A 25075-nucleotide genomic window follows, 5' to 3' on the forward strand; every position below is an offset into this window, starting at 1 on the left:
CTCCACTTCCTTTTCTTCCTATCCTTGGATTCGTGTGGGAGAAAGATGGCAAGCATGGCTGTGAGCTCCACTGGCTTGACTCTGCTGGACACAGTGCCAGAGCAGGGGCTCTGGGGTCCTCGCCTCTTCAGGCCCCACTGACTGGAGCAGCCTGTGAGCTGGATGCCACTTCTGGCCCCCAACACCACTCCATAGACAGGCATGGGTGCAAGGGGGCTGGGCCAGCGCCGGCCTGCTGCCCTGCCTGCTCCCAGCCCTGCTCACACACTCTCCCTCTGCCCCAAAGGCCAGAGAACGATTGGCTCCTACCTGCATGTGCTCAGCAGAGGTTGGCAGGACAGCTCCTTTACAGATAGGGAAACTGAGACTTAAAACTGGGGGCTGCCTTGGCCCAAGTAAAAAAGCCAGCTGGTTGGAACAGGGCCCAAGGCAGTGGCCATCTGTTTATCCATCACTTACTCTGCCCCCACAGACACGAGGGTGTACATGTAAGAGGATCCATGTGGCTCTAGGCCCATCCAGGGTTGGGAGGGGCGTTCCTGGAACCAGGTTTTGTGGGGGAACCCAACTGGTCTGTTGGACTTCCCCCAAGTGTTCCTACAATGAACGGTGGCCAATGGAAAACTATTCTGCTGGGTTCCTGAGGCCACACCATTCCCTGGGTCCCAGAGAACACCCTTTGTCAGTTTGGGGAAGGTGGGCCTATAGGGACACTGGTGTGGCAGGCTTGGAGAGGCTGGGTTGGGTCAGAAGAGGCTGCAGCAAACCCTGGAGCACACAGAGTTCAGGAGGTGTGCCCTCCCCAGGCAGCCTGATTGCACTCTGGATCACCAAGCCAACACAAAACCTAGTGCCTTCCTGGTGCCGCTTTCATAGGGTAAGGCTACCCTGGTCCCACATGCCATGGGGGACAGAAGACGCCGGGGGAGGGGGTTGTTGGCATCTGCACTGCCAGGGGGCATGTGTGCCCTTTCTTCCCCTCTGGCCTGGAACCCCATGGGATCCTGGGCACTAGAGGTCCTGGTCCCTATGAGTCAGGGACTCCTCTTCCTGCATCTTCTTTCAGGGCTGATGGCTCTAGTCTCTCTGACAGAATCCAGACTAGCTGGCTGCCTCTGTTCCCTCCCCTCTCCCCCTCCAGCCCTCCCCTCCCCTTTCCACAAGGGGAGGGCTCCGTGTACTTAATTCCTTTATCTGGTCCCCCAAGGGGCAGGGCCGGCGCCCAGTTCGAGCAGCAGTTTGGTGGGTCTGAGGTGGCCTCCCCAAGGTCTGGGCAGCTTCCCAAGCTTCAGGCCTGGTCTCCTGCCCAGGCTTTGCCACACACACCTTTGGTAGCCATCTGCAGAAACCCACACCCAGAGCAGGGACCAGACCCAGGATCGGCCCCTTCCCCATGCAGGTGTCTGTGTGATTGACTCCTGGCCACCTATGACTTCTTCTCGCTGGGACCTGACCTGCTGCGCCTTGTCACATTTGCTTTGGCTTGACTGCCCCCTGGTGGCTGAGTCTGGGTGCACAGCTTCAGGAAGAGGAGGAAGCATGAGCCAGCTTCCACTGTGTCTGTCACACTTATGCGTGCACACACACATGCGTGTGGCTGGAGGGTGGTGGTGACACTTGGGTGGGAGGTGGGGCTTTGTGCTGCCCCAGGAACCCTGGGGTGGGAATAGCTGTGGGTCTGAATGAGAAGCCAGGCCTCCTCGTCACCTTCCCTGTCCCCACGGTGCACCAACCAGCACCTGCTCCTGTTCTCCTGGGCCAATGGACAAGCTGCCTGGGGGGCTGCAGCTGCTGCTGCTGCTGCTGGAGCCTCCGTGTGGAAAGGCGGCCCCTCCACACAGCTGTGTTCTGGCACCAGAGCTGGTGGGTCCTGTGCAGGGTCAGGGTGCCTGGGGGACACCGTGGGAGGGGGGTTGTTGGCATCTGCACCGCCAGAGGGCATGTGTGCCCGTTCTTCCCTCTGGCCTGCTAGATGACTGTTTTCTTCCTCTTCCTTTCCTGCCCGCCCCCACCATGGGGGTGAAGTCCGCCCAGTCCAGCCCGTCCAACTCCAGCTCCAGCTCGGACTCCAGCTCAGACTCCGATTTTGAGCCCTCTCAGAACCACAGCCAAGGTGTGTGATGAGGCTCAGAGGCCGAGGTGGGCGGGCAGAGAAACTTCAGCCCCCACGCGTAGGCCGCTGGGTATGTGGTTCGTCATCAGAGAAGATGATCTTTGAGACACTCCCTCACGAGACTGAGTTTTGAGGGGGCTTGTTGCATGCCTGAGGGTTGGCCGCAGAGGCGGGAGGCAGGACATAGTGGGAGCTGCTGCTGCCACAGTCAGACTGGGGGCTGGCCGGGGATGCAGAAAGCCAGGGCCTGAGGCTGTGCAGCCTGACTTGGGCTGACACGGCTCCTTAGTATGGAATGTCTGAGCAGGTCCCGGGGACCCGTGTCTGTTGAGTTTTGGTGATGGGGGGGAGTTTGTATGTAAAAGCTAAACAGAAGTAAGTCTGCAGACCTGCGGCCTTTTGGGGCCCATTTTGCTTCTCTCCTGCCAGTGGCCCCAGGTGTCCATTCCACAGGCTTCAGGCCTGTAGCTCCTTCTGATGGGGGCCTCAAGGTTCCCGGGGACCCTCCTCTCTGGGACCTCCCAAGCAAAAGTACCTTGTGGGCAGCTTTGTGTTTTTTGCCCATCCTGTCCCCGCCCCCATCGGAGGTTCATGCTTTCTGCAGACTGGACTCTCCTCCCCTCCAGCTGGAATCCCTTGGTGGGGGTGGAGTGGGGGGAGTGTAGGGTCTGACCTGGAATTCAGGCACAGGTTGGGGGATGGGGTCCTCGAAGCCCACGCTTATCGGCTGGTTAGGGAGGGGAACCTACTGAAGCGGCATCATGTGACCAAGGTAATTGAGGGCTTTGTGTCCCTCTGTTGCCTTGGCAACAGGAATATAAACCAAGATGCCGTCTGTAGGGGACTGGAACCAGGCACCTCTGGAGAAAGGGGAGGACGGTGGGCTGGGAGCAACAGACAGGGTTGCTGAGAGGCTGGGTAGGCCTGAATAGGGTCGCAGGCTGGACAGGGGTCTCTGGTTCCTGGCACAGCATTCAAGCCCACGCTCTAGCTCCTGCGCTTTCCTCAGTGAAGCTGGCTTGTCCTGAGCTCTTGGGAGCCTCTAATATCTGATCCAGTGGCTTCGTGATGGAGGGGCCCTGTGGTCCTGCTGCAGGCCAGGGACCCGAGACCTGCGAGGAGGGCCAGGAAGGTAGGGAGAGATTGGGAAGAGGCAGAGGGTCCTTTAGGAATGGGACACTGAAGGGCGGGGAGCAGTGTTTAGGGATTGGCCGTTAGGCCCTCCTAGCAGGAGGGACCTCCAGAGGAGACTGTGCATTTGGGGGGGGGTCAGTGTCAAGAGGTCTCAGTAGAGACCTCCCCGCCTCGTTCTTCCCCAGGACCCCTACGCTCAATGGTGGAAGACCTGCAGTCTGAGGAGTCCGACGAGGATGACTCTTCATCAGGCGAAGAGGCGACCGTCAAGGCAAACCCAGGCCGGGATTCCAGGTGACTGGGCACTGGTGGTGACCAGAGTGACTATCAGGGCCCATTTTGCTTCTCTCCTGCCAGTGGCCCCAGGTGTCCATTCCTGGCACTGGCAAAAACCGGCAGGCCAGAGGGGGGCTAGGACCAGAGGGTCTCTCAGGAGGACCAAGCCAGGGTCAAGTTCCAGCATGGGGAGACACCCTAGCCAGCTGGACATTGGGCCCCGGGCAGCTTCTTCCTGCCTCGGCCCTAGGGTCAACTGTCCTCTCCTAATCACCAGAGCTGTGGGCCTCCTGGGCCTGCTCTCCTTCCTAGGGGGCCTTTCCCTGTTGCTGAAGGTGTGGCTGCCTGGCAAGGAGGATTCCGTTTCAGCTGTCCAACTACCAGTGCTATAGGAGGCATGGGGCGGGGAGCACACTGGTCCTCTGCAAGGACCCCTCAGCCCTCCCCACATGTGTGGTGGGGTGAGGGCCACCTGAGATGCCCTGCATGGAGGGCAGTGTCTGGCCTTCTCCCAGTGAGGGATGAGTATGTCCTTTGGATGCGCCTGATGCTTGGAGAGGTCCACTTGGGGTGGGGGAGCTCTGTGTTCCTAGCCTCCAGATCAGGAATGACCTAGAGCGAATCCTGGCCTTGGCTTCAGGACCTAGGTATCAGGGGAGGCTCTGAGCCCTGTCAGGGCAGTGAGTGCCAGCTGGATGGCAGGGGCTGGGATCAGCTGAGGCCACTGGGCCCTCTTTAAATCAGAGGTGGATGCCAGTCTACATCAGTGGGCTTCATGAACCACAGAAGGCTTAATGGACACATGCAGCCCTCTGTGCTGTTGATTAAAACCCCCTTCTGGAGTGCTGGGGCCAGGAGGGTGCTCACACAGGTCCACCATGTGCCAAGGCTCCCTGCCATCCCATGTGCACAGAGGAGCCCAGTAGAAAGATTCAGGCCTGGGCACCAAAGGGGACTCAGTTCCTGGGTGCAGGGAGAACTGTGACTTTCCCAGGACAGGAGAAGCAGCAGGCTTCTGCCTCGTGTGATGATGCCAAATGTGGATTCTGCACAGGCACAGAGCCATGAGCTCAGACAGACAGACACAGTCCTGTTGGAGGGGCCTACAACAGTGTGGGGACCCAATGAGAAGCAGCCCTTCTGACTTGAGTCCACTTCCCAGGGGCATTTGTGAAAGGCCCTGGTGACAGCTTGCTTGTCAGGGAAGGCCCATGCAGGCTGGGAAGCTGCAGCAGGTGCTGGCAAGGCCCCACCCGTCCTAGTGTGCTCCTTGGAGAGACCCTGGGTCTGTGATGGCGTCCAGCCACCACCTGTTGGACATGGGAAGAAGCAGAAGTAAGGAGTAAGCGGAAGCTGTCACGTTGCCTTGGCAACGAGAGAGATCTGGTTCCAGCTCTCAGCCTCAGAGCAGGGCCCAACAGAGCCTAGCTGACTGCTCCTGGACAGCGGGAGGAGCAGATCACGGCACAGAGGGGTGGAGTGCACCCTGCTTGGCTCCAGCCCGCACAGCCTCGGGCACATTGCCCAGTGGCAGGGCCTATGTGAGGCAGGAGAGGAAGTGTGTTGAGTATGTCTGTCGGGGGCTCCCTGCACAGCCCTGACAGAGTCCCTGACAGAACAGGGATCCAGGCAGTGGGATGGGTGGCGCCCACAGGGCCATTCGGGGGTCCCTCTGTGCACCCCTCTTGTTGTACTGGAAGAGATGTGGGAAAAGCTTGCAGGTCTGGGCTGGGGTGTTTTACCCACACTGAGAGGGTGAGGGCCACGGGGCTCCCAGGAGGCCACCTCTTGCCTGCCTGTGGCCATCACTGTAGAGTGCTCATTACCTCCCATGTGATCACACAGCCTCTTTTACAGATGAGGAAACTGAGGCAGAGGTGGAAGTCCCCCCCCAGGGCCTCTCATCACCACCAGACACCCCCATGTTTGTGGCCCCGCTGGGCATCAGGGCCCTGCATGGGGCAGATCCTCTGGCAGGCGGGACCTTCTGGAAAGGAGCAGAGCCGGGCTGAAGGGCAGACTCCTGACACACCCTGTCTGGCAGTGGTGACCTCACATGGGCACACCCTTCCTCCATTCGGCCTCCTGGAGCCCAGCGCAGGCTGGTGCCAACACCGCAGCCTGAGTCCAGGGCACTGTCTTAAGGCCAGTGGCCGTTACACCTGACGTGCAATCTTGTCTGTCATTCAGGTTGAGTTTCAGTGACAGTGAGAGTGACAATAGCGCCGACTCCTGCTTGCCTGGTCGTGAGCCCCCACCCCCGCAGAAGCCCCCCCCACCCAACAGCAAGGTGAGCTCCTCACCCCCAGGCCCCACATGAGGTCTCTGTGGCCCTCCTGGGAGGGTTTGGAGGGGTTGGTCAGAAGAAGGAATGAGCTCAACAGGGACCTTGGTTGGGTTCCCCGCAGGCATCAGGCCGGAGGAGCCCCGAGCCCTGCAGCAAGCCTGAGAAGATCCTCAAGAAAGGCGCCTACGACAAGGTGGCCGGGCGGGGTGGGCCGGGTGGGCGCCACAGCCTAGAGGCTTTGAGCCCCCAAAGCTGGACTGTCCTCGGGAGGGGGTGGCCTTTCCCCAGGTCCCAAGGAGGTGCTTTCCCCCCAGGGGGCAGGCACTGTGCTGGAGGGGCTGCAGGTGGGGCGGGCGGGCTGGGGGGCTGCGCTGAGGCTCCCGCCCTCCCAGGCCTACACAGACGAGCTGGTGGAGCTGCACCGGAGGCTGATGGCACTGCGGGAGCGCAATGTGCTGCAGCAGGTACTGCCTGGTGAGGGTGGGGCACGAGCACCCTACCCCGGAGCCTCCCTTCTTGGAGGTCTACGGGGCCACCCTACCCTCAGCCTCCTGACCCAAGGCCACCTGCCTCTGCCTTGCAGATCGTGAACCTGATTGAGGAGACTGGCCACTTCAATGTCACCAATACCACCTTTGACTTCGATCTCTTCTCTCTGGACGAGACGACCGTGCGCAAGCTGCAGAGCTACCTGGAGGCCGTGGCCACATGACCCTGGGCCAGGTGCCAGGCCCCCACCGCCAGGGTCCTGGGAGGCCATGTCCAGGCCCTGCCTGCCTTCCTCTCTCTTGACTTGCCCGCCCGCAGCACTGCCTTAGTGACCACCCTGCCCTCAGCCCTCACAGCCAGCTGCACTTTTCTGGGTGGCTTCCAGCCTGCCACCCACCACCCTGTTGGGAACCTGGCGCCCAGGGGTCGGGCCAGTGCTGCGGCTCCCAGCCTCATGTGCACCATCACCCGGGCTCCCCTCAGAATGCGGTTTATGTTGAAGGCAGCGCTGGGCCTCGCTCCCGAAAGAGGAAGAAAATTCCATGGAATGTGTATGACTGAGGGCCCCTCATCCGACCTAGGGACCAGCCCCCTAAACAAATGGTGGCTCTGTCCCCAGCTCCATGGGGGCTGTGTGCCGCCTTTTCTCTGTCTGGGCCTCTCTGAGCAGCTGGGGCCACCTCCGCAGCCTGCCTGGGACCTGGGGAGGCTCTGTCTGTGTCTGCACCAGGCTGGGCCACGCTGCCCTCTGTGCCAGCCGGCGTTGCGTCCTGTGTGGGCCCTCACTGTGCCAGGCCTCCGTGCTGTGCAGCTCTATGTATAGTATATATATGTGCGCGCTGTGTGTCCAGAAGCAGTTTCCAATGTGCGTTTCTGTGGCCACGGTGCACGTGGGGGGTGGGGGGGTAAGGTGGGGCTTATAGGTTAAGATGTCTCCGTGGGTCTTCTTGCCGGCTGGCCTCCCAGGGCACAGAGGAACCCCCACTTTGTGGGTCCAAGGATGCCACTGCCCCCCTACCGGGGCTCCCAGAGCCAGTGAACATGACCACGGGGCGGCCAGTCCTCAGGGCACTGGGGGAGCTGCCCCTCCCTGGCAGCTCCTCATGTGGGTACCCAGTCTCTAGGGACAGACGCTTAGCCTCTGGGCTGCTCCTCCTGTAGGATTCTCTTCCTCCCCTTCTGTTAATCAAGTCTTCGAACTTTGAAAAAAAAAAAATGAGCTTTTGCCAAATAAGACGGGATAGTCTGTGGTTTGGAGGTGCGTGTGCACTCAGCCTGTGGCTGGGGTGTGGGCCCTACCGGGCATAGGCCTCAGGCTCCTCTCCTCGTGCGACTTCCGCCTCCATGGCTGCGGTTCACCCTGGGTGCCGCCTGGAGGCTGAACTGTGCACCTGGGATTCTCCAAGGACTGAGCCAGTCCAGCTCTGCCCGGCCCGCCTTTCCAGGCCCGGAGCCCTTGTAGTCAGCCAACTCTGGGTTTTCCCAGACCTTGATCCAGAGCTCCTCCACACCCCGACCCCCAGCTTCAGAGTCTGTTCCAGTGTTCGCGCCCTGACACGGCGTGGGAAGGAGGACTGGGCCTGCGGTGGCCCCCAGTTCTCCAGCCCGTGGTGGGCGTCTCCATCTCGAGATGCTTGCTGATGTTCAGACACAGGAGGCGGCAGGGTCCTTCGTCTTGTCCTCGCTCTGGGTCTGCCTGTCAAGCAGACCTGAACACTCCCTGGGGGGACCCCAGCTCCAGCCGGGGAGAGCCCCAGATTCTCGGGGAAAGGCCAGGAACTCAGAGGAAGCCTCAGCACTGACTCTCCCGCGCTCACTTTCCTGCCCACTGCCTTCAAAAGGAGGAGGGCAGGCCACCAGTACTCCACAGAGTGGGACGTCTCCTTCTCTGGGAACACTCCAAGACATGGACAGAACAGACCGGCCCTGCATAGGCTGCTGGGAAGATGGCAGCTGTTCAGTCCTCGGTGCAGAAGCAGCAGGTCACCAGTGGGCCCTCAGCCCAAGGGGCCGTTCTTTCTCCTTGGTGGGATTGTCCGGTCCTCACAGCAATGTGGGAAGCCCTCCTGCCTGCCCTCGGCAGCAGCGTCCAGTCCTTCCTGCAGTTCCGTGGCCTCCGGAAGCTTCGACCCATTTCTCAGTTACCTCCTCTGACCGGAAGGCCTCGCCACTGTCCCCTGGAGCTGCTATGGGCCCAGGACTGGCCCTGTGGCCACCAATGGAGGTGCCGGGCAGCCAGGACCTGACTACAGGGTTCCTGCTGCTCCCCACCCCCGCTGGGCTCTGGGGACGCTTCCTTAGGAAGGGCCCGGCACTCTGTGACTGCCATGTGTCTCATGTTAAAGCCACCTGCTCTGGTGCAAATCCCTGTGTTTCACTTTCTCCTGAGCAAAATGTAAACGGATGCTGGACAGCGAAGGGTGTCCAAGCCTTTCTCACCCGCAAGGGTTTTTACCAGAATATGTCTCTAGGAACTGAGGAACTGGGACACTTAATCGGCCTGAGACCAACTCCTGGGAAAAAGGAATAAGGAGAATTGTGTTTGTAATGAGTTACAGGATTGTTTGTCCTGAATTTTAAACTTTTTTTTTTTTTTTGGTTAAATTGTGAAATTATGGAGGAGTTTTATAGAAAAAAAAAAGTGAAATAAAGTCAGATGAGAAAGCAGCCCTCTGCATGCATGTGGTGTCCCGGGACAAGGTGCACAGTCCTCTCGTCCCCGTGCCTGTAGACCCACTACCAGAGAGGGAGGGAAGGCTGGCACCAAGCCTGGTGGGCTGCAGGTGGGGTCCACAGTGTGACGGGTTGGCATCCTGGAGAAGCAGACGCAGCCCCCCAGGGTGCACGTGGCCTTTGCTGCTGCTCGGCTGTCCCCTTGGAAGCAGGCAGCAAGGTCTGGGTGGCAAGGGGAGCCTGACTTCAGAGGATGGAGGCGCATGGTTGGGTGGGGAGGTGAATAGGGAGGTGGAGGTGGCGGGAAAAGAAAATGGGGGCAGAGGCACCCCTGGCAGGAGTCCAGGTGACAGCCAGCCTGTTGATGGAACCCAGCAGAGCTCTCCCTCTACCCAGCGAGCAGCACTGCTGGCAATACCCTCTGCCACTACCCCGCCCCCAGTAGCAGCCATGGATGGAGACCACTTGTCAGCAGGTGGCAGCCGGAGGACAGGACACAGCTGAGCCCTGGATCACTCGAGGAGCATGTGTCCTCCTTTCTCCTAGTCAACAGCCAAAAGTTGCAGTCCCAACATGAGGGCTGCAGCCTCCTCTGCCCCTGCCCTTCCTGCGAGACTAATGCAGCTTTGGGGGAGGGTCTTGGATCTGAGCTCCTGAGGTTGGCACCCCCAGCCCTGCTTACTTTTCATTTTGAGACAGGCTCTCACTAAGTTGTTAAGGATGGCCTCAACCTTGCAATCCTCCTGTCTCAGCCTCCCAACTCACTGGGATGACAGGCATGGCCACCATGCCTGGCTCTGAGCTCATTTCCACATCTCTTCTAATAGTTGGGTTCTAGGTGGGGTTTAATGTGCACCATTTGAACCATGAGTCCCCTAAGTGTTCCTCATGAGTACAGTGTGTGAACCTGGGTGTCCCCTCCTCCCTGCACCTAGGCTCACCCAGCACCTGTGCCTTGGGCACTGGCACACAGCAGTGGCCCCTGTCTGTGGAGGAGCCAGTCTCTAGCTGCCCCTCAGTGGCTTCTCACATGAATCATTTTGAGAGTAAAGCAAGAAGCCTGTGGGCTCCATTGCAGCAGTTTTGAGTCTCCCAGGACCTCCACTCAAAGCCAGACTGAGGACTTGGTTGAGCTCAGGGTCCCTCTCAGCACTGAGACATCTCAGAGCTGGGCGGGCAGTTCCTCCTGCTGAGCACTCCAGGCCGTCAGCTCCCCAGGCTGACAGACACAGGTGCCCAGACACCACCCAGGATGCCCCGGGGGCAGGATCGTCCCAGCTGAGAGCCGCCCTAGTGAACCAAGTTTATTATTAAACTGTAAAGCACTTGTCCAGAGAGAGCCAGTTTCCTTCAAACCGGCCTCACTACAGGCACTTTCCCTTCCTCTGGGAATCAGCCCTGGACTGTCAACAGGAGGGAGAGAGGCAGGGGTCAGGCCACCTGCGGAGAAGGCAGCCCAGCAGAGCCTCCTGGTCATTAACCAAAATCCTCATAGAAGTCATTGATTTCCGCTTGGTACATCTTGGCCACCGCCACCCTCTTCAGTCTTTCCGTGATTCCTGTGACAGAGCAGAGGTATGAAGTGGACCTGCCCCTGGGAGGCCCCCACGCAGCAGGGCGAGCGGCTCCAGGGTGTAGAGGGCGGGTCCTGGGGAGCTGGAGGCTCTACTGGGAGCCAGCAGAAGGGAACCAGGGGGCAGGTGTGGGGACCCCACCCTGAGATCTGGAGCATTCTGACAAAAGTGTTCAAGGTCCTAGGGTGCAAATGACCCCTGGGGCACACTTCAAGGACAAAATCCAGACTCCATGGACACTCTCAGGTGGAGACTGCACCAAAAGTCTGGATCAGATGTGGACACATGCAGGGTGGGGTGCAGCGTTGGGGGCAGCGCCTCTTCCATTCCAGAGGAAGCCCTGGGGAAAGGAGCCTCCTCATTGCATCCCACACACGCACGGGGCTGGGGAGGTTTTGCTGGTCAAGGCCTATCCCCCATGTCTGAGGAGCTGGCAGGCCAGTGACCAACCAGGACCACGGCCCACCATCTGCTCACCGAGCTCCCCGCCACCCACGGAGAAGTCTGTGTCCAGTATGGCCCACTTGATGATCCTGGCACTCTCCGAGGGCGCCCCTGCATTCACAGCCTTAATCCCCTGGCTGATGAACTCCATGACAACGGGGTCGCGTTTGTGGAGGATGTCCGTCAGCCTGGTGGACTGGCTCTTGAGCTTCCGGCAGAAAGCCACGGCTTCGCTGGTCAGTGCTGTGCGGGGCTCTCCAGTCTCTGAGTTGATCTGGCACTGTGGAGGGGGCCGGGGTCAGGCTGCCCCCCAACCATCCACACCCACCACCACACCAGGCCAGGGGCTGGCCACCGTGGGTCACCGGTCACTAGACCGTCTGTCCTGTTCCACCCAGCCCATCCACTGCGACAGCACTCACTCCCAGACCCAGGTCCTGGCTGCCTCCAGGAGGAGGGAGGGGATGTCCCCTGTGTGCAAGGCTCCCCTCCTGGAGAGGGTGAGCCTGGCGTGGCTGGGATGCTGCTCTCCGGGGGAGTTCCTGTCCCTGTGGAGGCCAGCACCTCCGGTCCCCAGAGCCCACTCTCCCCTACAGTCGGAGTGTGGCCGAGGTCCTGGACCAGGCATCCCTGAGCAGTGGCCCTCCACCCACTCTGAGAAAGGCCATAGGACAAACACGAGGCTCCGCTGCCCTCAGAGCCAGGGGTGCCCTCCGTGCTGGGGACTGACAAGTCACCCCCCCAGCTCTGAGCCTCGATTTCCTCTTCCTGCAACAGGACAGCAGTTCCCACCAACCAGCCGCCATCCCAGACTGTCCGAGGCACCTTCAGTGTGAGGAGGGCACACAGGTACGGGGCGTCCTGGCCCACCACCATGACGTGGCGCACGATGGGGATCTGCATCTTCACCCGCTCCTCGATGGGGCGGGGGTTGATCTTCTCCCCTGAGCTCAGGGTGATGAGGTCTACATGTGGGAGGGAGGAGGGTCAACTCTGAAAAGCCACATCCAGTCGGCCACCGTGGAGGCCAATGCAGCAGATCAGGTAGGAGACACCGTCCCACAGCAGCCCCTGCTTGCAGAACAGCAGCCCAGGCACACAAGGGGGGCCCTGCCTCCAAGCCCAGTATTGGCCCTAAGTGGCCTTGTGCTGTATGCCACCTGCACCACCATCCATGGCAGCCCCACAGGCCCAACCCTGCCTCACCCTTGACATTGCCCAAGACATAAAGGAAGCCATTAACATCCAAGCAGCCCAGGTCCCTGGTGTTCATCCAGCCGTAGCAGTCCATCATCTTCTGGGTGCCCTCCTTGTCATTGAGATACCCCATGAAGATGTTCCGGCCCCAGATGCAGATGTTCCCAATGCACTTCTCGTTCTCCTTCTTCACCTTGGTGTGGGTGTTGGGGAGCCCCTTCCCACAGCTGGAGGGGAGGGGGGTGGTCAGACGCTGCCAGGTGCCACACCCTGTGCGCCGCCCCTTTTAAGGGTTCCTGGCTTCCTCTGGGACCTAGAGTCCCACAAGGCACAGAGCCAAGGTTGAAGGGAGACTGCCAGTGTGATCTCATGGCCCCCAGCCCAGGGGACACAGCAAGACACCTCTAGGGCGGGCCAGCTGCTGCTGCGGGTTTCCATGCAGGAGAAGTAGGATCCAGAATACTGGGGCAGGAGGGGGCTCTCCTGCTGCTCAGCTGCTTGGAGACCTGGCCCTTCGCCTCCCCAAGCTCCAGGTTCCTACCAGGACATGCGGGCACCCCCATCCCTGCCCTGCTTTCTCCCAGGAGACCCAGCTGGACACTCAGCTGGGGCCAAGCAGTGGCCAGGTGCTCATCGCTGAGGCCCCAACTGTGCCCTTTCTGGCAAAATTCACATGCTAAAACCCGGACTCCCCGGGGTGGTCCCTGCAGACGGGGTGGGAGGTGACTGGGTCAGATCAGGACTTGCGGGGCCCAAGGTGGGACTAGTGCCCTTATTAAAGAGGCTGCAGAGAACACTCCTGCTTTTTTTTTTTTTTTTTCTTTTTTGGTCACTTGAGGACACAGTGAGAGGCCTGCCACCTGCAAGCCAACGAGAAAAAATGTGAAGGTGCGAAGGCTGAGGCGGCAGGGTGGGGGACAGCCAGCAGACCGCACTGCACCGCTCCAGGGACGGCCAGCAGGCTGCGCTGCACCTGCTCCAGGCCGAGCCCCAGAGCGTCCCCCTCCACTCGGACGGACGACTGAGGTCAGGACCTGCCACCCTCAGTGCCCTGCAGCTGGGAGGGCCCCTGTCAGCCACCCACCCAGAACGGGTCCTGCAGTATAGGGTTCTGCCCAGCCCAGGAGCTGCCATGAAACAACTACTGCCCAAATCCCCTGCTAAACCTCCCCCTTGAGCCCCTTTGGGACACTGAAGGTCCCAGTGCCTCCTGGTGTTCACATCCTTGTGAAACCCCTCCCCCATGGTGATAGGTCTGGTGTCTCCCATGGCTGGAGAGATGTGGCAGAACTGACCAAGTGCCACTTCGAAGGTCAGATCAAATATAAGACACATGCTTAAATTTGAATGTTAGGCAAATTTTGGTTTTAGTATAAGAATGGCCCATATAGTACATAGGATATACTAAAACAATGATTCACTGTTTATCTAAAGTGCAAACTTAACTGGATGTCCTGTTTTTTTTTTTTTTTTTTTGGCTAAATCTGGCCACTCTCAGAGCCCTAGTCCCAGAGGACATCATGCCTTTCACCTTGATCTCTTGCTCTGAGGTAAGTTGGCTGCCATGTCAGGAGGAACCTCAAGCAGCCCTGGGGTGAGGGCCACATAGCAAAGGAACTAAGCCTCCTGATAAGAGCCAGCAAGAAGCTGGGTGGGGCCTCCAGCTTCAGCCTGCAAGGGAGTCATCTCAGCAGAGAACCCTCCAGCTCCAGTGGCCTTTGGGAGAGATGGCCCTGGCCAGCAGCCTGTCCCCAAACTCAGGACCTAGGAAGCAGCTCCCAGATTCCTGACCCACAGGAACTATGAGATGTTGTCCTGGGTTACTGTGCTTGGAGGTCACTTTTAATAGCAGCTCATAGAGACACCAGTCAAAGATGACTATTTTTACCTTTAGTAAAAACAATAATAATGATTTTCAAATCAAAAACAAACCCAAAGGGCTTCGGGTCCGGACCCAGAAAGGGTACTGGTCATGTACTTCGGGACATATGTTCCTTAGATGGGAGGCTGGCTGGGGTGACAGCCATACTCGGGAACTGCACAAGCCCCAGGTGCATCCAGGTCCTCGCCAGAACCCACCTTGGCAGCCGGAAGGCCTGGTGGCTGGAGAGGGTGTGGATGCCCGTGCCCTCGGACAGGCCATAGACCTCGAATATGGGGATGTTCAGGCTGAGGAAGAAGTCCAGGGTGGCCGTGGGGAGCCCCAGGCCAATGTTGAAGAACTGCTCGCAGTGACTCAGGCCCAGGAACTTCCTGGCTCTGTTGAACGTCAGCATCTTGGCCAAGCGGAAGCACAGCGGGGGATGGACCTGCCTTGAGAAGCACACCCACGGGAGCCTGGCGTGGCCTCGGCCGCCCACCCTGCGTCCCTGCGGGTGCCCAGCCTCACTCAAACATCCTCTTCTTGTTGGTGTTGAGCCCCAGCTTCATGGCCCAGCAGTCCAGCTTCCGGCGGAAGGTGGAGGAGTCCAGCTGGCTGGTCTTGAGGTTGTCCAGCATCCTCTCCCAGATCCATGGGGTGCCGTAGAACGTGGTGGGCTGCACCTCCTGCAGCATGTCCATCAGGAAGCCCTGCATGGGACAGGATGGGGCGCCATGCTGGTTCCCCAACTGGACAGCACTGCCCACGTCCAGCCCTCCATCCACCCTAGGGCTACAGATTTGGAACTCTCGGCTTGAGGATGGTGGCTAGGAGCTGGGGTAGGGCTGGAAGGATATAGGGACAGAGTGGTGGCCACATCCAGAGCAGGAGTGGGCTCCAGAAGCATCTGCCCTGGCATAGGGAAGGAGATGCAGCCAGGAGGGCTTGTGAAGGCCCAAGGCCGTCATAGGGAGGCAGTGAGGGCAGACGAGGGGGGGCGAGAAGGGGGAAGAGAAAGGGAGGGAGGGAGGGAAGGAAGGGGAAAGGAGGAGATGGAGAGAGTGAAGAGATAGAGGCAGGGAGGGAGAGAGAGAGAGAGACATTCAGAGATGGTGCTAGGAAGAGAGACAGAAACAGAGAGGGAGGGAGAAAGACACAGAGCTCCAGACAGAGACGGGCACAGGGCTAGAGCAAGCCAAGAGGAGAGGGCCAGGCTGAGACGGGGAGAGACAAGCACGCGACACACAGAGCGAGGCCAGGGGAGGGTGGGGGTGGGGGCAGTGGAGGCGGGATAAACTGATTTTGCAACATTTTAAAGTCTTCTCTCTCTCTTTTTTAAAATAACTTTATTTAATTAATTAATTTATTTATTTTTATGTGGTGCTGAGGATTGAACCCAGGGCCTTGCACATGGGAGGCAAACGCTCTACCGCTGCTATACCCCCAGCCCCTAAAGTCTTCTCTTACCAAGAAAGATTCTGCCATGACCTCAACCAGAATATTAGTAGAGAAGGATGGAGAGCAAGACACTGATTAAGATGAACCCAGGGTCACTGGCACCTGTGCAGGCCATTATGTATGTACTTTTAAAATATTGCTAGAAGAGCTGGGCACGGGGGCGTGTGCCTGCAATCTCAATGATTCTTGAGGCTGAGGCAGGAGGATCACAAGTTCGAGTCCACCCTCAGCACTTAGTGAGGTCCTAAGTAACTTAGCAAGACCCTGTCTCAAAAAATAAAAGGGTCTAGGGATGTGGCTCAGTGGTTGAGTGCCCCTGGGTTCAATCCCTGGTACAAAACCAAAAACAAACAAACAAAAAAATTGCCTAAGGATCCCAACACAAAAATGGTCAGTGCATAAGGCAGTACGAATGCTGATTGCCCTGATGGGATCCACGGATTGAATGGTCACGCTGAATCCAGAAACACTGACAACTGTGTATCATCTAAACGTTTTGTTTGTTTGGCCCCATAGATTGAACTCAGGGGCACTCAACCCCTGAACCACATCCCAGCCCTATTTTATATTTTATTTGGAGACAGGATTTCACTGAGTTGCTTATTGCCTCGCCATTGCTGAGGCTGGCTTTGAACTTGTGATCCTCCTGTCTCAGCCTCCCAAGCCACTGGGATTACAGGCGTGCATCACTGCACCTGGCTCTTTTAAAGGTTTTAAATTAATTCTTTAAAATTAATTACTCTTTAAATTTTAAAAGAAAATTGTCACACAGGGGCTGGGCGCCAGGTCTTGGGCTCCATCCCTAGCACACCCCCAGGAGGGCTCCGTGACAATGAAAACGACATGAAATTCCAATGTTCATGTCCATAAAAACTTGCCTTTTTTCCCCTCAAGAAATTTGTGAAAACGCGTTCTTTCCCTAAGTCTACAAACACCATTAATTGATCTCTTGGCCCAGAAAGCTGAAATTGTCCACTCCTCGCTCCTTCCCTGGAGGTCTGCAGACGGTGGTCCCAGGGCAGTTAGTGTGACACTTGATGGCAACGTGCACCTCTGTGTTCACACGGGCGCATCAGGAAGGGAGTCTCACCTCCTGTGCTGGGGACCTGCTGTGCTTTTGTTTTCAATAGCGTACAAAATTCACCATGTTAACCTGTTTTTCTTTTTCTTCTCCTTCTTTTTTTTTTGAAATGGGGTTCTCAGCGTGCTGCCCAGGCTGGCCTTGAACTCCTGGGCTCAAGCAATCCTGCCTCAGCCTCCCGAGCAGCTGGGACCACACGCACTTGCCACCTCGCCCAGCCTCATTAACTAGGTCTAGGTTCAGTGGCAAAAGCACAGTCACGTGCCCATGCAGCTGTCCCCACCATCCATCTCCAGAGTGATCTCATCTCCCCAAACTGCCCATTCACCACCACACCCCACCCCAGCCCCGGCTCCCACCGTGCTGCTTCCTGTCTGTGGATCTGGAGACTCCAGGGACCTCCTGTGGGTGGGTCCTTCTGTGACCGGTTCTCACTGAGCCATATCCCAGTCCCTTTTTTTTTAATATTTTATTTAGAGACAGGGTCTCCCTGAGTTGCTTAGGGCCTCACTGAGTCGCTGAGGCTGGCTTTGAACCTGCAACCCTCCTGCCTCAGCCTCCCGGGCCGCTGGGATGATGGGCCTGGCCATGGCACCCCACAGAATTCCCTTCCTTTCTAGGCTGCTGTTCTCGCGCGCGGTGGACCTGGCTCAGCTCACTAGCCCACAGCCCCGAGGGCGTGTCCACTCTGCTCCTGGTGCTTCAGTCCAGCTGCCTGCACTTGCCCTTCTGGCCCAAGTGGTGGCCACATGTTGTCACGCTCAGTGACACTGGTTGACGTCTGCTCCACCCCCCCGTGCCTTGCACATGGAAAAACTGAAGCCCAGAAAGGGGAAGGGCCGAGCCCGCACAGCCAGGGGGTGCAGGGTGAGGATTTCTGTTCTGGCCCGAGCCCCCCACCCAGGGAGCCCTCCCTAGCCACCGACCTCGAGGGAGGGAAGAAGCGGGAAGAGAAAGGGGGGAGAGAGGAGGCCACTCACCGCTCCGGGGGGACGTGGAATCATACCCACTCTCCCAGCCTCTGGTGGGGCAAAGTACAGTGTCCCCGCCACCAAGATGGCCACCCACATGTCGAAAATCTGGGCCTTGATGTAGCTGAGTGGCAAGTAGCTCACCAGGACCTCCTGCCCTTCTGGGGGACACTTATAACAGAGGCTCTGGACGGTGGCCGCCGTGGTCCAGGTGATCTGAAGGGCAACTGACTAGTCACCTGCAGGCTGTTTTAGTCTCAATCCCCAGGAGTAGCCACATGGCCAGCTGGGGACAGGCGGGTAGGTTCCAGCCCCCTCCAGGCAGATCACTCACATTGTCATGGCTGAGCATCACAATCTTTGAGAGGCTCGTGGACCCCATGCTGTAGACCAAGGTGCAACACTGGTTGGGTTTTTGGGAGTCGATGACCCGGTCAAGTTTCTCATCTGAGATGTCTCCTGCAAGGTTCAGGAACTCCTTCCACTGCAGAGAGGTCTGTGGGTTAGGCTCTTGGGGCCAGAGGCAGCCCCTGGAAGGGGCCCCAGTGTCTCCCACAGCCCAGTGTCCTCGGCCCCAGGCCAGGGGCTGGGGCTCTTGGTCCCTGGCCAGCTGTGGCTGCCTGCCCTGCCCTCCCCGGCTGGGGCGTACTGAATATAGATTCTCCTGCTCCACTTGAAGCTCATCCTTGTACTGCACGATGCCCTTCAGATGCTTCAGGTAGCTCTGGATCTGGAAGGCACACTGCGCTCAGCAGGGCATGGAAGCAAGTAGCCCCCAGGCTCCTGCTGTCCGGGGCTTCTTCTAGAGGTGAAGAGGGGGTCCCCCATGTCCTTAATGTGGCAAAATAACGTGTGATTGTACCACCCTGAACCATTCTAAAGCAGACGAAGTCAGGAGCACATTCATAATGCTGTGTATATGACCTGGTTCCAGAACATTCCTTCATCCAAAAAGGAAACCCCATGCCCATTAGCAGTCATTCCCCTTCCTCAGCCCTGGTGACCACGAAGCCACCTTTTACATGGATCTGTATATCCTAGATGTTTCACATAAGTAAAGCCACACCCAGTGTCCTTCTGGTTCTGTTCTTGCCGAGTGCAAGGTCCTCAAGGTCCACCCGTGCTGCAATGTGTGTCAGAGACTGTCCTCTCTCACGGCTGAGTGGTACTCCAGGGTCTGGCTGGACACTCTGAATTTGTCCATTGATCTGTTGATGGACACTTGGGTTCCTTCCCCCTCCTGAATACTTATGAATCATGCCACTGTGACTCGGGGTGGGTTCAGATCTCTCTTCAAGATCCTATTTTCCAATCTTTTGGGTGTATACCCAGAGCAGGGAGCAAGGTCTCAGAGCCCCTGCCTAAGAGCACCTCGCTGCCACTCAGCCTCGCACTGTGGACAGTCAGGTCCCCCACCGTGGATTTGGTTGCATGATATCATTTAGGTGACAAATCTGCACAAGCAAATCCCTAAACACAAGGTGGATGGCTGGCTTCCAGGTCTGGGGAGTGACTGTCCCTTCAGGGCAGTGACAATGCTCTGGAACCAGAGGCAGTGACTACACTTATACAATGCCATGGTGAGTGGCACGTCATGTCCACTCATGGGACACACATGGGACTCCCCTCATTACTGGGTGAGGCCCGTGCCTTTGCCTGCACTGTGTCCCCTGGTGTGCCTCCTGGTTTTCGCAGGCCAGAGTGTCACTAACCTGGGTGACTTTCTGCAGCTGCCTGTCATTGTCCACCACAAAGATGTCCATATCCGTGTTCTCAGCGATGACCTGGCAAGCTTTTGGGGAGGTGGTGGACAAGATGCCAACAGAGAAACCTCTGGAAGCAGAATCCAGGAGCTGAAGGCCTGCTGGGGAGTGCTCTGGAGAACTAGAAGGTTCTTGGGAGTCCCCGGTACCCCAACCACCATGATGTACCCTGAAGGTGGGACTCAAGGATGGCCCAAGCCTGGGCCTGTCCTTAAGGGATTCCCCCAGTGTTCGGGATTGGTGGAGGGAGGGCTCAGTGTGGGGGGAATCCTGAGGACTGGGAGGTAGGGAAGGCTTCCTGGAGGAGGGGAGGGAGAGGGTCGTCACAGGCGGTGTGTGAGTTTGCTGGGGAGAGAGTGTCTGGAAGGTGAGCTGAGCTCCGGAATGGCACTTAGACAAATCCCACTGAGCACAGCCTAAGCTGGAGTGGAGGTCAGCTCCCTGTCCTGGGGACTCTGCCATGAGACCCCCACCATCTACAAGGGGGAGGGCTGGTGGCCTTCCTCCTTAATGGCTCAGGAGAGAGACCAGTACCCCTTACCCTGCCATGATGGCTCCGATGCTGGCGATGGCCCACTCCGCAGAGTTGAACCCCATGATCCCCACGCTGTGGAAGCGCTCCAGGCCCAGCTGGAGGAGGGACAGCTTGTCAGGCACAGATGGGCTTGGCTGTCACCATGCCCAACCTGCCCGGAAGCTTGGGAGCCCAGAATCTGGGGATCCCCACTCGGAGGAACATTGGTCCTTTTTTCCTAAGACAGCCTTCATGACAGACCAGCTTCCACATACTCATGGGGGTCATGACCAGGGTGATTCTGCCGCCTGGGACATTTGGTGACACCTGGAAGCATTTTTGGCTGTCACAACTTGCGGGAGGGAATACCGCCGGCCCAGACAAGTGTCCACCACAGAGCATGTTCTGGACCCAAAGCCCAGCAGCCCAGAGATTAAGGAAGCTCAAGAAGATACTGACAACATGCTCTGGCATTTTATGCTGAAAATTCTGTGGAGCCAGGCCACTCTGCGCTCTGCTCTCCTAACTTGACCGTGTCCACACACCACGCATCTTGGCCCTTCTCCTGGCCTTCAGCTATTTCCCTACGATGTCAAACGCAACTTCTCAGTGACACAGTGTCGTCATTTCAGTCTCCCCCCGCCCAGGCTGAGGTTTTGGTGGCTCCCGGTTGCTAGGTTTGAATTGTTTTGACCTTCTCAGATAAAATGTTGGTGTGGATGGCCGGCAGTCAAGCTCTGCCTGCGCACATGACTGACAATCCAACAGGGCACACACGGGGCTCCACTCCCTGGCTGGGGACTGGGCAGGTGGTCCCATCGGACCTGGGCAGGGTCTCTCCTTTCCACCCCAGACCCCTGGATACAGCAGCCTGTCTTTGCTTCCTCGCCCAGACCCCACACAGCACAGTGGCAATGCTGATGTCTCCCCGCCCATGCCTGCTCCCTCCTCTCACCCTTCCACAGTCTCAGTCGACCTTGGCTCCACCTCCATGATGCGCGGGTGAGAAGTCTTGGTCACTCTCAGTGCCTTTCATTGTCTGACACACCCAACCCACGGAAAATTCTGTTGGTTCCACCTTCAAATCTGATCACTCCTCCTGTCCTCCATCTCTGCCCAAGTATCTTCATCTCCACTTTGACTGCTTTCCCTGCGTTCCTCCCCACAGCAGCCAGAGCGGGTACAGTGGGCATCTGAGCCAAGTTCTGTCTCTTCTCTGCCCAAAGTCTCCCAGCCAGCCCTCCACAGCTTCCACCTCCTGGCGTTAAAGTCCAAGTCCTCTTTGTAGCCCACCAGGCCCCGCAGGACCAGCCCTACTCCCCCACCTGCCTCCCCTTTCCTCTGCTCCAACAGGGGCTCCTTGCTGAGCCTCCAACACGCCAGACACAGTTCTGCCTCAGGGCTTTTGCTCCTTCCTCCGTGGCTCTTTTCCCCAGTTCCTGTGGTCTTTGCTGAAATGTCACCTTCTGTCACCGAGACTCTCTCCAGGGCCATCATATTTTAAAATATCAACCCCGTCCTTGGCGCTTTCTAATCCCTTTTCTGCCCCAGTTCCCTCTGGGTCCCAGATCACTGTCACCTACCGCAGCTATTGATTGTGTTGAGTGGGCATCACTCGGGTCCCTTTCCTAACCTGAAAGACGGGCGTTCACACCTCAACACACACCAGAAGGGAGCTGCGCCAGAGCAAGGCAGTCCCCACTTCTCATCCTCATGGGACAGACCAACTGAACACAAATGACCACAGGACCCGGCGGCCATGAGGGCTGGGCAGTGACAAAGGAACCATGTCGCAGAGGGCACAGGGAGGTGGGTTTTAAGAACAAGGACACTCAGGAAAGACCTGAGAAGAGACCCAGTAACAACCATCCTCCAGCTGATGGCAGTGCCAAGTCCAGCGTGTGGGGAGCTACCCAGGCGTGCAAGTCCAGCCCCCACCAAGAACTAGGTTCTGGAGTGTTTCACATATTTATACATGAAACATCAGTGTATATTAATCTAGTATACAAGAATCAAATGTATAATGTCAACATATAAACATATGATATATTGAATACATTAGACCTATTTAAGATATGTATTCATTTATTAAAAGAAAAATTCTGGTGGTTGTAGATGGACAGAATGCCTTTACTTTATTTGTTTATTTTTTATGTGGTGCTGAGAATCAAACCCAGTGCCTGACACATGCTAGGCAACTGCTCTACTACTGAGCCACAGCCACAGCCCATATTTAAAATATACTTATAAGTGGAATATATAAAACATTCATGTGTGTAAGATATATGCTATATATGCATAATACATAAACCATAGTATATTTTGCATATAATGTATATTAATACAGCTGGGCCTGGTGATACATGTCCATAATCCCAGCTACTTGGGAGGCTAAAGCAAACAGATTGTAAGTTTGAGGCCAGCCTGGACAACTTAATGAGACCCTGTCTTTTTTTTTTTTTTTAATTTTTAAATATTTTTAGTCATAGATGACACAATCCCTTTGTTTTATTTATTTATTTTTTATGTGGTGTTGAGAATCAAACCTATGCTAGGCAAGTGCTCTACCACTGAGCTATGACCCCAGCTCCAAGACCCTGTCTTAAAATGTAGAATGCTCCTGGGTTTGGGCATTCTACATCCCAGGACCGTTAAAAATAAATAAATAAGGGGCCTGGGTTGTGGCTCAATGGTAGAGCGCTTGCCTAGTATGCATGAGGCACTGGGTTTGACCCCTGGCAAGTGGAGTACAAATGGAGTATAACTTCTCACTATTCTAGTTGTGGAGTTTATTTTTTGCATAAGATATAAAATGCATTTCATGTGTGTATCACATAAAAACAAATAAATAAAATAAAGGTATTGTTTCCATCTACATCTAAAAATAATAAATAAATTAATAAATAAATATGCACACACACACACACACACAATACAAACACATAGAAATAGACATATAGGGCGGGGGTTGTAGCTCAGTGGTAGATCACTTGCCTAGCATACATGAGGCACTGGGTTTGATTCTCAGCTCCACATATAAATAAAATAAAGGTACATTGACAACTAAAAACTATTTTAAAAAAGAAATATATGCATAATATGTAAAACAAATATACACATATAATATATAAAACATGTATAAAATTATGTTCACATATGTAAATGTATAATAGACATATATACATATAAATATATAAATATCCATATTATATATCTACACATACAACATATGCACATTATTTTATGTATGATATATAAAACATGAAAACTTTTTATTTGTTCTAATTAGTTATACCTGAGTAGAACTTCTTACTATTTTCGTTGTGGAGTTTATTTTTTGCATAAGATATAAAACGCATTTCATGTATGTATAACATAAAACATTTTATATGTAAATATATCTTGCATATATTTGTTTATTTTTTAATAGACAATCCCTGAGTTTCACATGGTTTCACATGGGGAAAACGAGGCACAGAGGGGCTAACGGGGACTAGGCCTGGAACCCAGATCCTAAGCCTTAGGCTCTCAATCCTGAGCTCTGAGGCGGCCTCGGAGCAGCACGCGGTGGAGAGAGACGCCGCGCAGGCGCGGGAGGGACGCAGCGGCGCGCAGGCGCAGGGGTTCGGTGCACAGGCGCAGCAGAGAGGCGGGCGGCGCGCAGGCGCGGCGCGGGACCTACCTTGAGGAAGGCCTTGGCGGCGCGCCGGCACTGTTCGTAGTACTCGATGTAGGTGAGCGTGTGCCAGCCGTTCCTGTGCTTGGAGCCCAGCGCGATGTAGTCGGCGTACTTGATGGCCGTGTCCATGACCATGTCGTGCACGGTGAGCGGCGCCTCATAGTCCAGCGAGTTCTTCTCCAGCCGCAGCTGCACCTGGCCGTGGCGCTCCGAGGTCCAGTAGTTTTGGCCTGCGGGCGGGCCAAGGTGTGTCCTGGGCCCCCAGTGGCGAGCAGAGATCGCGGGTCGGAGGGAGGGGAGGGCAGCCGACGGAGCCTGGACGGGAAAGGCAGGGGCGCACGGGGAGGCAGGAGAGGGCAGGGCGGCCGGGTGGGCAGACGCCCTGGCCCGAGGGCAGAGCCCAGGGGGAAGCCGCCTGAGGCCCGTAGGCCCTCCCTTGGGCTCCAGGCGGCGGGACTGCCACGCTTCCCCTCCCGGGCAGCCTTCTTGGAGGCACGGTCAGCAACCCCAGGGCGCCAGCGCTGCGAAGGCCTCCCCTCGCCCAGGGTTCCGAGCCCCAACCTTTGTTTTTACTTTCTGGGTGGAGAGGGTGCTTCTGTGCTGCCCTCTGACTCTTGCGGGAGGACATGGTGTGCAGAGCGCCTCTGTCTCCCTTCCCAGGGTCTCAGGGGGCGTCTTGGCTGCTGGGCCTGGGCAGACACACACACAGGCATTCACAGGGCCCGGCCAGAGGCCCAGCTCTCACCTGGTCACGGGGCGGCCAGGGAAGGCTTCCCTCCGGAGTGGGTGGGAGCTGGCCCAGGAAAGCTGCAGCGGGAGCCTTTAGAAGAGGGGACGCCTCATGAAGGTCCTTGGGGCTGGCATGGGGGGAGAAGGGGGCTCACCTTAGTGAAAAGCCATTTTCTAGTTCAGTGACCACCCCCCACTCACTGGGCTGCCTGGGCCATCCTGGGAGCAGCGGGGATCCACATGGCCCCCAAGCCCTGCTTCCCACCCACAACACATTTTCACCCCTCTCTGCCATTGGCAGGGTCGTGCTTACTCCTGTATCCACCTTCTTTTCGTCAGCTTTGCACCCTCCCGAGTCTAGCCACAGGACGACAAGCAGTGTCCAGACTGGATGTCTAGAACATTGCTATTGATGGCCAACCCTTGTGACATCACTTGGTTCTATGGCCCAAGGCCATGATGGCAACCTGGATCACTGTCCCTTTACAGAGACTAGTCTTGGAGGACAAAGAGAGGTTCACTGTAAGAGGACTTCTACCATGACCCCTAGGCAAAGATCCCCAAGGGGATGGTGCCCAGGGAGGAGCTGGGGGCAGGGTCTTGGGCTTAGGTCTGGCAGCTGGAGGGAATGGAGTCGCTGCTGTTCACTGTTTGAGTGAAAAGGTTCACAAGGAGCCTGGGGAGGAATGAAAGGAGGAAGCCAGTGAGCGAGTGTGGCATCCCAGAGGCCAAGCAGAGAGCCCTGGCCCCCATGAGGCCCAGCCTGACAAGGCCTTGGAGCCCCTGAACTAGTTTGTCCACCAGGTGGGTCCGTACTTAGAATAACAGGCTC

General features: G+C 56.9%; 2 protein-coding genes across 3 annotated transcripts in view; one reads left to right on the top strand and one right to left on the bottom strand.

The window, feature by feature from the left end:
• Positions 1-8933, top strand: part of Mllt1 (MLLT1 super elongation complex subunit) — a 59165-nt gene extending 50232 nt beyond the window's left edge. Inside the window, exons 6-11 of one of the 2 annotated variants that reach the window (XM_058579180.1) lie at positions 2026-2113; positions 3433-3541; positions 5714-5813; positions 5932-6003; positions 6203-6274; positions 6394-8933. In XM_058579180.1, the coding sequence (XP_058435163.1) occupies positions 2026-2113; positions 3433-3541; positions 5714-5813; positions 5932-6003; positions 6203-6274; positions 6394-6522 (570 nt within the window). In that variant the 3' untranslated portion in view covers positions 6523-8933. The remainder of the gene's footprint in view (positions 1-2025; positions 2114-3432; positions 3542-5713; positions 5814-5931; positions 6004-6202; positions 6275-6393) is intronic. The other variant, XM_046443954.2, reaches the window with a different exon arrangement.
• Positions 8934-10448: 1515 nt separating this feature from the next.
• On the bottom strand, positions 10449-24461 carry Acsbg2 (acyl-CoA synthetase bubblegum family member 2). The gene is made up of 14 exons (XM_046443762.1): positions 24445-24461; positions 24260-24371; positions 23518-23829; positions 19863-19951; positions 19271-19391; positions 18208-18288; positions 17893-18042; positions 17568-17774; positions 14577-14758; positions 14267-14500; positions 12197-12414; positions 11816-11955; positions 11024-11270; positions 10449-10531 (listed from the first exon to the last, which is right to left on the bottom strand). The coding sequence occupies exons 1-14, from the start codon at positions 24459-24461 to the stop codon at positions 10449-10451; spliced, it is 2193 nt and encodes a 730-aa protein (XP_046299718.1).
• Positions 24462-25075: the final 614 nt, after the last annotated feature.

Source organism: Marmota monax, unplaced genomic scaffold (genome assembly GCF_021218885.2).
Source record: "Marmota monax isolate L192 unplaced genomic scaffold, Marmota_monax_Labrador192_F-V1.1 WCK01_AAM20220418_F8-fsc00102, whole genome shotgun sequence".
In the NCBI taxonomy this organism is placed as follows: domain Eukaryota; kingdom Metazoa; phylum Chordata; class Mammalia; order Rodentia; family Sciuridae; genus Marmota; species Marmota monax.

What these genes read in the sequence shown, in the direction of transcription:
- Acsbg2 (XM_046443762.1), bottom strand. An exon ending in AACAAGAAGAGGATGTTTGA is followed by an intron (nt 14,501 to 14,576) that starts GTGAGGCTGGGC and finishes GTGCTTCTCAAG; the next exon opens with GCAGGTCCATCCCCCGCTGT. An exon ending in CAGGCCTTCCGGCTGCCAAG is followed by an intron (nt 12,415 to 14,266) that starts GTGGGTTCTGGC and finishes CCTCCCCTCCAG; the next exon opens with CTGTGGGAAGGGGCTCCCCA.